General features: G+C 45.7%; 1 protein-coding gene across 1 annotated transcript in view; it reads left to right on the top strand.

Annotated features, from left to right (window-relative positions):
* Positions 1 to 13,291, top strand: part of ABHD17B (abhydrolase domain containing 17B, depalmitoylase) — a 31,171-nt gene that overhangs the window by 12,983 nt on the left and 4,897 nt on the right. The window contains exon 2 of the mRNA XM_083186092.1: positions 333 to 807. Within this exon, the coding sequence (XP_083042218.1) occupies positions 341 to 807 (467 nt within the window). The 5' untranslated portion in view covers positions 333 to 340. The remainder of the gene's footprint in view (positions 1 to 332; positions 808 to 13,291) is intronic.

Genomic DNA, 13,291 nt, shown 5'->3' with positions numbered 1-13,291 from the left:
CCCAAAAATGGGTCTGTCCACTACACAAAGTGGGTCAGGGAAGCTACATATGGCAAAGTTGCATAACACACAAGGATTAGAGTACATGGGGGGGGGGGGGGAAGGGGGAAAAAATGTATTCAAATTGGGGAACATACCACACACAGGTATATGCCCGTCACACCATGGGCATGGTGAGCGGTTAAGCTTAAAACAAAATAAGGATAAAGTTCGAGCAATGCTAATTGCACAACCACACCTGAGTACCTCAGCATGTACAGACAAAAAGTAAATCCACCTGACATAAGCAGTAATGTTCGAAACTAACTGAAATGTCTGTCTTTTCTTCCCAGAGACAAAGATGAATAACCTCTCGTTTAGTGAGTTGTGTTGCCTCTTCTGCTGCCCGCCATGTCCAGGGAAAATTGCCTCCAAGCTTGCATTTTTACCTCCTGATCCAACATACACTCTTATATGTGATGAAAGCGGGAGCCGCTGGACTCTTCATCTTTCAGAGCGGGCGGACTGGCAGTATTCCTCCAGAGAAAAAGATGCAATAGAGTGCTTCATGACTAGAACCAGCCGGGGAAACCGCATTGCCTGCATGTTTGTACGCTGCTCTCCTAATGCCAAGTACACACTGCTGTTTTCTCATGGGAATGCTGTAGATCTTGGTCAGATGAGCAGCTTTTACATAGGACTCGGCTCTCGGATTAATTGTAACATATTTTCTTATGATTATTCTGGATACGGGTCAAGCTCCGGGAAGCCAACAGAGAAGAATTTATATGCTGACATAGATGCTGCTTGGATTGCTCTTAGAACGAGGTAAGTGACTGAGGTGCATGTGTTTAAGAAGGCTACATTCTATGTATATATTGCCTCCAATACCACGTTGTTGCCCCACTTCACTGCAATCATTTCATCTTGGTATTATGCGAAGTGAGGTCAAAAGATTTGGCTTCCTTGATTGAGCGTGGAATATCCCGTCAAGTTTGATCAGCTATGTGTGGACCGAATCGGCACTGGTATGGCAGGCTTACCTCACTATTATTGGCACACCTATTCATCATAACAAAATCTGTATGGGACAGATTTTGTTATAATGGATAGGTGTGCCAATAATTCATTTGAGTGCATTAATCTGTCAAAAATATAATTACTGAAAATATCCAAATGTCCTTGAATTTTATACATGTTGTTAATATTATACCTGTGACCTTGTACTAGGCTGGTGGCACAGGAGTATTTACAAATGCTGTGAATTTACATCCTGGAAAGCAATATACTGACTTGCTGGGGAGGAGAATTTCCACGCCCAACCGCCAAAGTGGACGTGAGAAGAATGCAAGTAGCGTGGCAAGCATTTTTAGACGGGCTGCTCTCCAACTTTTCCCATCTTCTTTAAATACAGTGCAGCACTAATTTTGTACTGGTTTTGCTGAGCATTGACAAGGGAGTGTGCTTTATGAAAATAAGACATGTATTTTAATTTATCTTACTGTATTACTCATATAATTATGTGGTTTGTAATGTAAGTATTTATCTCTGCATCCGGTGCTAGATTTGTATCTACTTGATAAGTGTGCAATGCATGTCATGGCTTTGTCATTCCAAATTCTTGGAACAATAGGAAGGCTTGGTATTTCCGCTGTAAAGGCAATCCACCTGGAATGACTTGTCTCTGACTGTAGGAGTAGCAAAGGTTACACAATTTTTGACATTTAAGAATATATTCTGGATTGTCAAACCTTCCGTATCCTGCTTTACTACATACTTGTTTATCTTGCTCTTTCTCATGCCTGTATCTATATTGTAAACGATCAGCAACTGTGGCACTGATGTAGTGTAGGAGTGAATTTGCAGTGATCTTATTCTGTCAGAATAGATTATTTACTATTACAGTATCTTGGTTCATAGTGGATCATTTTTTCTACTCTGTAATCCACTCTTTATACGTTTTTAGTGAACTTTTGTAGCCCGTGCACACCCCTTGATGAACCAGAGTCCTTCAGCGTGTGCTGCATGACTGATATAACATGTGGGGAAAAAGTCTTGTGACAAATTCAAAAAAGCTTCACCTTATTAAATGAAGGTATTTTTTTTTAATTTTAATGTTCATGCTAAAAGCATACACAGGAATTCAGAAAGTCCCTCCACAGTGAGCCGTGGACTCTGGCTGCAGATCTCCTCTTCAACTGTGGGAGGCTTGAGAGAGACCAAGGCAGTTTCAAATCACATAGATCCCACTAGGCAAACTTTCTCTTCTTTCTCATGTACATAAAGGGTTTAAAAACGACTGTGTTGTCAGATTATTTAGCATACATTTACTACGGAAGGACTTTAAGAACTCCTTGTTACTGCAATATGCCAGTAACTTAATGGTCATCCAAGGATTTATAGCCTACTCTGAACACAGGTCTCAATTGTGGCTGTAGGCCCCTATGGGCTGGAAAGAATTATCATGTCCATATGAGCCGGCCCAAGGTTTACTAGCACCCTGTCCAAGCATCTTTGGAGCAGAGAGGGGACACTGGGGATTGGTAAAGCTTCCCTATTCTTATTTGTGAAGTAATAGATTATCTGCTCTCACTAGTTCAGTACTGCAAACCCCAAAAATAAATACAAACAAGGTAAGAACAGGAGTGCTGACTAGGTCTAAACACTTATAACCAAAAAACAAAAACATATAACTAAAAAACAAGACTTGTAATAATAGCATGGTGCAAAAGAAATAGCACAATACAAAGTTCAAGTCACTATCTGAATAGAAACCAGAACACCTGTCCCAGAGGATGTATGTTTTAATATTATCATGCAAAAAGTGGAAGTTAAGCCTCTTTGTAGTTTTGCATATAAAGATATGACTGAGGGCTATTTAATGACCCTGATGTCGAAGTGCTGATAGCTTGACGTCAAGTATTAAACTTCCTCCCCTTCACTCGCTGTTTCCACCTCGCTTGTTCCCTTTGTCAAGATGAAAACTGTGAGTGTGGCCATTAAAACAGCAGGGCTCGCCACAAAATGCAGTAGACTCGCTGCATTTGCCAGGATTTCTCCCTTACATTGAATAGGGCGTGGGGGTTTTATGGTGAGGATGGCTTGTTTTTGGCAAGAAAAAAAGCCATCCTCGCCGTACAAACACCCCCATTGCTTCCATAGATTATTCATTAACCCTTTGAGTGCCAAGTGATTTTGGCAAAATAGGGGGTCAATCCTATTACACATGAAGGGTGCGGATTCACGACACCGTACGCACTTTACGGCGAGCCAAACTGGCTGAAGAGTGCTTGCACCTCAATAGGGGTGCAAGCAATTTTCAGCGAATTCGGCCCTGCGAAGCGTGTGAGTTAGGGTTATTTCAGGTGCCGTTTTCAGCGTTAAAACGTCACCCGAGCGGCAATTTGCACCTATCGGGGTTAATAGGATCGGCTCCCCCCCAGGTGTGAAAATTGGCAAGCAAAAACTGTTATTTATCATAATGACCTGTTTTATAAAGGATAGAGAGATATAGTATAATTTTTTTATTTATATAACCAATGCATTTTGGACAAAAAAAAAAGATGCACAGCGCTAAAAGAGTGGCACAGGATCTGTTGGTTCATTCACAGCAGTCATCTCCTATATAGACCACATAGTAATGCAGCCAACTTGGAGGCATCGGCTGTTAAATGCAGGAAGCTGTAACGAATACCCCTTTTCCACTAGAAAAATTAACCCAGGTCTATGTGCATGGAAATGCAAAATCGGACTCCAACCCGGGTAGTTACCTGGCTTGGACCCGGGTCCCAGGAACAGTGGAAATGGGTAACCCGGGTCAATGCCTCCCGATGACTTCATTTGCCCGGGTCAGGGAGCCAGTAGGAAAGGGTTTGCACCGGAGTACAAAATCCTGGGTGTGATGCGACTTGTAAGTGGGAAAGGGGTATTATTGGAACCGGAGTTGTAGAGCACTGCACTCTGACCTCTGTGGTCTCCTCTGAAAGCCCATTTCTAGTGCACAAGGATTCGAAAGTCTGAAGGGTTTTGCTTGCAACTTTTATACGGACTCCTCCATATGAGCAGCTTGGACAGTGAGGGGGTATTAAATCCAGTGTCACAACTGTCGGTCCATCCCTACAGCCATGACCCTGGCCCTTTTTCGGTTTCCTCGATTGCATATCGGCAGACGGGATTCAATGTCCCACCTGCCGATCGGTTTAAAAGGGGTGTGGTCATGCCGTGATCTCGACAATCCATGGCCTATCTCGGCAGAAAGGGCCGCCCGCTTTTAAAGTCGGGCCGCTCTGACGAGATGCCTATTCAATGCTGTCGGGGAAGACCGCATTGAATAGGCGCCCGCTGCTATTAGCGTCAACAATAGCGGTGGAGATTGAATATCTCCCTTAAACTAAATTTCCAGGGTCATATTTCATTATCTGTCTGCAGATCACAACAGTTCCGCAGTGACAAGTGTGCCCTTAAGCTTGTGGCACTCTGTGCTAGTAACAGCCAGGCCAGGCTGAGGCTGGTTGAGTATTTTTATTTTCTATTTATTTATTTTGCTTAAATAAATGTAAAAATAAACTGCACTCTGAAGCACAGCTGTACAGTATTTCGCTTTTACCCACATGCTCTGTTCAGCTTGCATGCCATATACAGAGTTGGTGCTGCTAGGTGGCTCCTTCATGGGTCTGTAGTGTCACTGCAGCAGGTTTGCATGTGACCTGAAGATGGTGTTGTTGTTTTGTTTTCCCTTTAATACTGCATTTTACTTTTTTGGCTGTAATTATTTGTTGTATGTCTTTTCTAAGGTTGCCGTTCCCTGTTATGTTATAGTGGTCCTTTGCAAGGTAAGTTTGCAGTAAGAGCTGATGTCATCATGCAGCACTCTCATTGTGTAATCCCCTGCCTCTGAGCCTGCAGTGTAGCCTGAAACTGGTATCATGATAGAAAAGACGTACACGAGGATGGCAGGCATCGCGAAAGCCTGGATTTATTGCATTGTTTAATCAATAATTCTAATTGCATGGGTGTCATAAAGAAGTGTATTGATTGTCATGCAGTAGAATGTTGGCCATAAAAAGGAGTTCATAATCATAATACATGTTGCTTCAACACACTAAAACATCTGCTCTATTTCAGCTGTGTGAAGGTCCATACACACGGGGTAATATTTCCCAGCGTGTATGGACAGCGATGATCACGAAAATCGCTGCAGTCAGCACTTATTATTTTTTTTTTTTTGCCGCTCTGAACGTCTTTCCATAGCAGGAGGCTATTGAAAGCTGTTCAGTCTGCTGGTAAAACTAATGGACCAATGTCTGCCACCAGCGATGATGCAGGAGGCTGCCTCACCGCTCATAGCCTGCCCATACACACTGGGCTTTCTGCTCAGTCACCCTGTGTGTGTGTGTGTGTGTGTGTGTGCCTTTTACATATTTACATTTAATAAATTGTTTAAACTCATAAAAAGTCATTTGCTTTGTGAAGTGATTATCATAGGTTTCTAAAAATATGGCGTAAAGGATATGTCCAGTACTGAGAACTAAAAGCACAAAGGTCATGGTTTTTAAGACAGGAACATTTTATTTTCTTGTGAGTCAATTTTTACTCTGTTCTTACAGGCATTAAATTGTATAGTCTCTCGTTACGTGTTCATATAAAGTTGTGAAAGTGAGTAATGATTACTGATGTAATGTAAACCGTTTCAGAACTTGTAGTTGTTCTGATAGTATAATAGAACAATTGCACTTATGAGGGGGTTTTTTTGTGTGTGTGCGTGTAAACTATTTCATAAGGTTAATAAACTTTTTTCAATCACGGCACCCTGAACTATCATAATTTAATTAAAAATTAAAATATTAAATGAAGTAAATTGTGTTGGTCATCTTTTAGTTTTAATTATATGGGGAGAATGTTGTTTGTGCACATAGTTTTTTTGGCAGCCACCAGCACTGATTTTGCCTATTACATAGGGGTGTGGTATTGGGTTCCGACAGTAATTATCCCGACGTCGGGATCCCGACTGGCCGGACTCAGACAGCATGGCGAGCGCAACAAAGCCCCTTGCGGGCTCGCTTCGCTCACTACGCTGTGGGCATGGTGGCTCGCTACGCTTGCCACCTATTCTATTCTCCCTCGTGGGGGTCGTGGACCCCCACGAGGGAGAATAGCTGGTGGTCGTCGGGAACCAGTCTGTCAGTGTTTTAACAGTCGGGATCCCGACGTTGGGTAAATGACTGTCGGGATCCCGACTGGCGCCCTTACATAGACCTTAAATAATTTGCATTGGTCCTAGACCACCAAACCGGGGCACCCCTGCAAGGGTACTTTAGCACCCCAGGGTGCCACGACACAGTTTCTCCCTCCTTTTTATCTATATTTCTCTTTCAATGGTCCTGGTGACACAGCTCAACACTGGGATGTAGGAGGGTCCGAAGGAGCCAGGCACCTATCCTAAAGTTTTAGAGGGTAGGCTCCTCCCCTACTGCATCCCTGGACTCTTCAGTTCGTGTTAGGTGCCCACTGGAGTGGGTGCTATTCTAAAGGGCTGCAGGAGCAGCCGAAGAATTAGAGTAGTTAGGGGATTTTTATTGTTTTATTAACTTTTACCCTAGCTAGGTAGGCACAGTGTGAGGATTCTCATAGTGAATCCTCACACTGCTAGCGCAGCAGGAGCTGACAGAAGCGCGTCCTGTCAGCTCACTGTGCACAGGGGAGACACTGTCTGGTCTCCCTGTGCAGCGCTTATAGCCTGGTCTCCCTGTGCAGCGCTTATAGCCTCTTCTAAGAGGCTGCCTGGGCTCCGGAGTACCCTGAAACCGGCTCCACATTTAGGTGGGGATCATGGGGGACAGGCGCTCCGTGATGGCGGCGGCCATTTTATGCGGAGCTTACACGCTGAGCTCCTAGATGAGAGGACAGCAGCGTTGTGACAGGCATGTTCCAAGTGATCCCCAGTTGAGGGGGAGACACTGGAACTAGGAAATCCTACCTAAGGAGCGGCTGGCTGGGGGTGGTTGGCGCCAAAAGGTCACGGACCCCGCAGCAGCAGGGACCTGTGGTCTCTTCCTTCACTCTGACTTTGGCGCCTTTCAGAACGCTTGCAGCGGAGCTGAGCTGGCTTACTGATCCTGGCAGAGTGACTTGGATTTCCTGGGCATCGCTTCCCCGCAGTTGAAACCAACAGACAGATAAGTGACTGGGTGCATTACCTCTGTATAAACGCTTGTACATTGTTTGCACTGTGTATACTGATAGATATACATTTATCACTTGCATCATGTCTGAGCATCAGGCTGTGGTTTTGGGGGAGGGAGCCCTTAGTGCACTGAGCGCGTGCAATGTTTGCACACAAAAGTTTGTCCCTGAGCAGATGGCCAAGGGGGGCTTATGTATTACTTGCGCTGATGTGAGACCCATGGGCAGTGAACCCCATAGGGCAGAGCAGATGGAACCTGCGTGGGCCAGGGCCCTAGGCAGGTCAGTAAACGCTTTGGTGCAGCTTTTGGACAGGCAGAGTGATGGGCTGGTAGAATCACAGAGACCTATGCCATCATCTCAGCAGTCGTCTGGCTCCTTGCCTCTTACCCAGGCAGATCCTGCGCTGATTCAGGTGATGCAGGATACTGCTAAAGGGATCAACAGGTTCAGTGAAATGCTGGACAAAATGGATGATGTGGCAGGGACCCCTAGAAGGTCTTATGCTTTGACTACTGTGGTAGATGAGGAGGAAGGAGAGTATACTGACATCCCCTGGGATCAGGGTGATGATTTGGAAGAGAACTCTGCTGCTGGTATAGAGGATCTCATTGTAGCTGTGAAGCAGGCTTTAAAGCTGTCTGTGGAGGATAAGACTCCTGTTAAAGGTGTTTTTAAGCGACAGCGGAAGGAGGCTGTTACTTTTCCTTCAGATGAGGGGTTACAGGAATTGTTAGAAGGGGCTTGGAAAACTCCTGATAAGAGGCTTCAGATGCCTAAGCGATTCCTTAGTCTGTACCCCATGCCAGAGTCTCATGCGGAGCTCTGGGAAAAGGTCCCAGTTGTGGACGCTTCAGTGGCACGGTTGTCCAAGGCTACTGTATTACCAGTACAAGGCGGTGCAGCTTTTAAAGATTCTGTGGATAAAAAGCTGGAGGGAAACCTCAAGGCTATCTTTGAAGGGGTGGGGTTTACCTTACGGCCCCTTATTGCTTCAGCCTGGGTCTCTAAGGCCATGATAGAGTGGGCTGGTGAATTATGCACCATGCTGCAGGCTGACCCTGGTGCGTTACTGCTTGCAGAAAAGATTAAGGCAGCTGCAGAATATGCAGTGGAAGCAGAGGAGGAAGCTATTAAAATGGCAACCAGAGTGTCCACAGTCTCCATTAATGCCAGGAGAGTGCTTTGGCTTAAAGCCTGGGAAGCAGACAATGAGTCCAAGTAGGCTCTGGAAACATTAGCCTTCAAAGGAAAGGTACTCTTTGGTACCGAATTAGAGGAGATTATAAAACAGGCCACGGGCGGCAAAAGTACATTCCTGCCGGCCTCCTCAGCAAAGCAGACGTCCAGATTTTCTGCTTTTAAGCCGTCCTTTCGGCCCTCCCCTAGAGGTGGTGCGTCCTTTCGAGGACAGTCTTTCAGGGGAAGGTTTCAGTCCTCTAGAGGCAAGACACAAAAGTCAAAATTTGGCTCTTTTCACAAGAAGCCTGCCACAAAAGGAGAGGACAAACCCTCTGCATGACTGTCAGGGGCTTCGCCCGACAGTGACAAAAGTGGGGGGGCGTCTCACACTCTTCAGGGACGCTTGGGCTTCTCTAGGCCAGGATGCCTGGGTGTTAGATATTATAACACAGGGTTACAAAATCCCTTTCAGAGGGCCGCCTCCGAAGAGGTTCATTCCCACATCCTTACCAAAGGAGGCACGGCTTCGTACAGCTCTTGTGAGAGCAGCTCACTCCCTTTTGGAAAAAGGGGTGGTTACACTAGTCCCCAGGGCAGAGTGGAAGAAAGGCTTTTACTCCACGCTGTTCCTGGTGCCCAAACCAGACGGGTCTTTCAGACCAATACTAAATTTGAAGTCTCTAAATGTTCATTTATGGTAGACCATTTCAAAATGGAGTCCCTACGGTCAGTACTCCTGAGTCTGGACCAGGGAGAATTTTTGGCGTCCATGGATGTCCAGGACGCATATCTGCACGTCCCTATACACCCGGAGCATCAGACCTTGTTGAGGTTTGCCATAGGAGACCTGCATTTACAATTCCGGGCGTTACCCTTTGGGCTAGCAACCGCGCCAAGGGTATAAACAAAGATAATGTCAGTGATGGCGGCGGTGCTGAGGCTCAGGGGAATCACAGTAATACCCTATTTGGACGATCTCCTGTTCAAAGCAGAGTCAGCAGCCATGCTGCAGAGTCACAAGAGGAAGGGGATGGTAGGATGCGCTAAATAGATGATATAACAGTAATTATGTATAAAAAGAATTCTGGTCAGGTGTGAGAAAAGGGAATACACAATTTATTAAACAACACAATAAAAGAAACACAATAAAAAAACCACAGTGTGGTACATAATATTAAAAATGGTTTAGGACAGAAGGTTAATAGTCACCCATTCGGATATCCTTGTGCCAGTCCTTGCGAGGAAAAACCCCAGAGGGTATCACTTGTATATTTATCTTCGGAAACAAAATTTGTAATCCAATTGATAGATACTCCTGGGAGTAAAGAGGATATTTGGGAGATTCCACACCAAGATGCCGGGCCTTTTAGGAGGTGGAGTGCCTCCAGAAGATTTTCGTATGCCTCGGATGGTGATGGTATGACAAGTGGGAGTATTCCGGTGTCTTCCACAACAAAGTTCTGGGTCTTAAGGAGGTGGCGTGCCTCCAGGAGATTCTATGTGCCACGGATAGAGGTGGTGTGACCAGTCCACTTTGTTATCCCAATAATTTAGTGATGAGCCACTTACGAGTGGGGTTCTATGGATTTTTGTAGATATAAACGCTGGCAAGGGTAGTAGCTGGCAAGGGTGAAGATAGCCAAGGGTCCTATTTAGGGTAATCACCAACGCGTTTCGCTGGCTACAGCAGCTTTTTCAAGGTGCAGAGTCACTTGGCAGAGGCCATCAGTTTTTTGCAGGCTCACGGCTGGATTTTAAATTTGCAAAAATCTCAGTTGGTACCGTCACAAAGGCTCCAATTCTTGGGAGTCATACTGGACACCCATCTTCATCGGGTTTTCCTCCCGGAGGTAAAGGCCAGGGATCTGGTCACCCTAGTCCAGGAGATTCTCAGGGCTCAGAGCATTTCAGTATGGAGGTGCCTCAAGCTCCTGGGGAAAATGGTGGCGTCATTCGAGACGCTTCAATTTGCCAGGTTCCACTCTCGGAGGTTCCAATGGAACATTTTGTCAGCCTGGTCAGGAAACACTTTGACCATGAAATCCGAGATGATAGTGCTGTCTTCGGACACTCGGGAATCCTTGAAATGGTGGACAGAAGTAGATTCCCTTCAGTGGGGTCGGTCATTACAGACCTGGGACTGGTTGGTAGTAACTATCGACGCCAGTCTCAGGGGCTGGGGGGCAGTAGTCCTGGATCTCAGGCTTCAGGGCCTGTGGACGGCAGAGGAATCAGCGTTACCAATTAACATCTTGGAGCTGAGAGCTGTCTGGAAAGTGATTTCCTTGGCGGGAGACAGGTTACAGAACCTCCCTTTGAGGATTCAGACCGACAATGCCACAGCTGTGGCGTATCTGAATCACCAGGGAGGTACACGCAGCAAATTGGCCATGTGGGAGGTGTCCAGAATCTTCCTATGGGCGGAACAGAATGTTCCAGCTGTATCGGCTATATTCATTCCAGGAATAGAGAATATAGAAGCCGACTTCCTGAGCAGGGAGGAGCTCAAGGAAGGGGAATGGAGCTTACACCCTCAGGTGTTTCACCAGATCACTTCGATGTGGGGAACTCCGGATGTGGACCTGATGGCATCCAGGGTCAACCGTCAAGTGCCCAGGTTCTATGCCAGAACGAGGGATCCACTAGCGGAGGCAGTGGATGCCATGACTATTCACTGGCAGGGAGATCTCCTTTATGCATTCCCACCAGTACCAATGTTACCGAGACTTCTGAAGAAAATAAAGGGGCAGAAGGTTCCAGTGATCTTAGTGGCCCCAGATTGGCCAAGGAGGTCCTGGTACTCGAGGCTTCAGAGGTTGTCTGTGGACTCATGGCGTCTACCTCTGAGACCAGACCTTCTAAGACAAGGCCCATTCAATCACCTGGATTCCGATCGATTGATTTTGACGGCCTGGCTATTGAAACCACCATTTTGAAAAGGAAAGGGTTTTCTGAGGCAGTAGTACAGACGATGATAAAAGCCAGAAAAGCTGCATCTTCGGCAAATTATTATAGAGTCTGGAAGACTTACATTCGATGGTGTGAGAGAAGAAAGGCTCATACATCTCATTTTAAGCTATCAAGAATGATGGAATTCTTACAAGATGGTTTTTCATCGGGTCTAAGCCTTCAGTCACTGAAGGTGCAGATTTCGGCCTTGTCCATCTATTTCCAGAAAAAGATAGCCATTTTGCCGGAAATTCAAACCTTTTTACAAGGAGTATCCAGGTTGAAACCTCCATACAAGCAACCAGTAGCACCTTGGGATCTATCACTGGTTTTGGAATGCCTTCAGAAGGCACCATTTGAACCTTTAAGGTCGGCTGACTTTAAGTTTCTCACGTGGAAGCTAGTGTTTTTGTTAGCAGTAGCATCTGCTAAAAGAGTTTCAGAGTTGGGAGCCTTGTCATGTAAATCTCCCTTCTTAATTTTTCATGATGACAGGGCTGTTTTGAGAACAGTGCCTCAGTTTTTACCGAAGGTGGTATCTACCTTCCATTTAAATCAGGAGATAGTTCTACCTGTGTTTCAACCCCCAGAGGGTTCTAAGAAAAGGGACAAGTTGAGAACTTTGGATGTTGTGCGTGCTTTACGCATATATGTGGACAGAATGAAGAGTGTCAGGAAGACTGACACATTGTTGGTATTGTATGACGTACACAAAATTGGTTGGCCTGCATCTAAGCAGACTATTGCTAGGTGGTTGCGGTCTGTGATAGCCTTTGCATACACCAAAGTGGGTAGACCGGTACCGGCCAAAATAAATGCGCATACCACCAGGTCAGTTGCCACCTCTTGGGCGGTTCGACATGGGGCCACAGCTGAGCAGGTTTGCAGAGCTGCCACTTGGTCATCTGTTCACACATTTGCCAAATTCTATAGATTCCATGAGTTCGCGTCGGAGGACGCATCATTCGGGCGAGCAGTGCTGAGAGCTGCAGACCTGAGCGTACCCTCCCAAAGGACCGGCTCTGGAACGTCCCAGTGTTGAGCTGTGTCACCAGGACCATTGAAAGAGAAAAAGGGATTTTTGTAAGAACTTACCGTTCGAATCCCTTTCTCTGATATGGTCCTGGTGACACAGCGATCCCTCCCTTACGCTCAGTAAGTATGCCAGAAGTTTCATGATGTTCATGTTAAAATGGTTAAAAGTTAACAGTTTCTGTTATAAAATGTGCATATAATATGTGCAGGCGTTTGTACTGAGTTAATGTATTCCAGTGGCTTTGAAAGATTGAACTGAAGAGTCCAGGGATGCAGTGGGGGAGGAGCCTACCCTCTAAAACTTTAGGATAGGTGCCTGGCTCCTTCGGACCCTCCTACATCCCAGTGTTGAGCTGTGTCACCAGGACCATATCAGAGAAAGGGATTCGAACGGTAAGTTCTTACAAAAATCCCTTTTTCTTCTCCCTCCTTTCTATCTTAAACCTGTGAATAGCTGCCTTTTTTTTAAATGTTATTGCTTTAGAAATGCTTTGACTGTAAACAGAGAAAGCTTCTTCATTAAGTATGCTTTACCGTTATTGACTTCTGTATTCCATCATGGAACACTTACACAGAAGTAGGTCTATTTTTGTATCCAAACAATAAAACTTGCTTCGGTACTTGTGTAGTTTCATGGCGCCACTAAATCGCATGCGATTTACTATCCAGTTCCTATCCCCACTGTCCAATAGGGCGTGGAGTTGATTTTATATAGTGTGGCGAGAGCAGCGTGGCAAGCGGACACGGAATGTATTCCACGGAATTGCATGCAAATACCATGCAATATCGTGAGTCGCTGTGGAACAACACAAGTAGCGTAATCCTTGTCCCCTCGCGGGGCTCGCTATGCTCGCCACACTATATAAAATCAACTCCATGCTCTAGTGGATAGTGGGGATATGAACTGGATAGTAATTCACATGCGATATCGCATGTAAAATCGCATGCGATTTAGTGGCGCCGT

The sequence above is a fragment of the Crinia signifera genome, chromosome 1, assembly GCF_055691185.1.
Source record: "Crinia signifera chromosome 1, ASM5569118v1, whole genome shotgun sequence".
NCBI classification, from domain to species: domain Eukaryota; kingdom Metazoa; phylum Chordata; class Amphibia; order Anura; family Myobatrachidae; genus Crinia; species Crinia signifera.
Note: the sequence above shows the minus strand (reverse complement) of the source record. Positions and strands in the feature narration are given on the sequence as shown.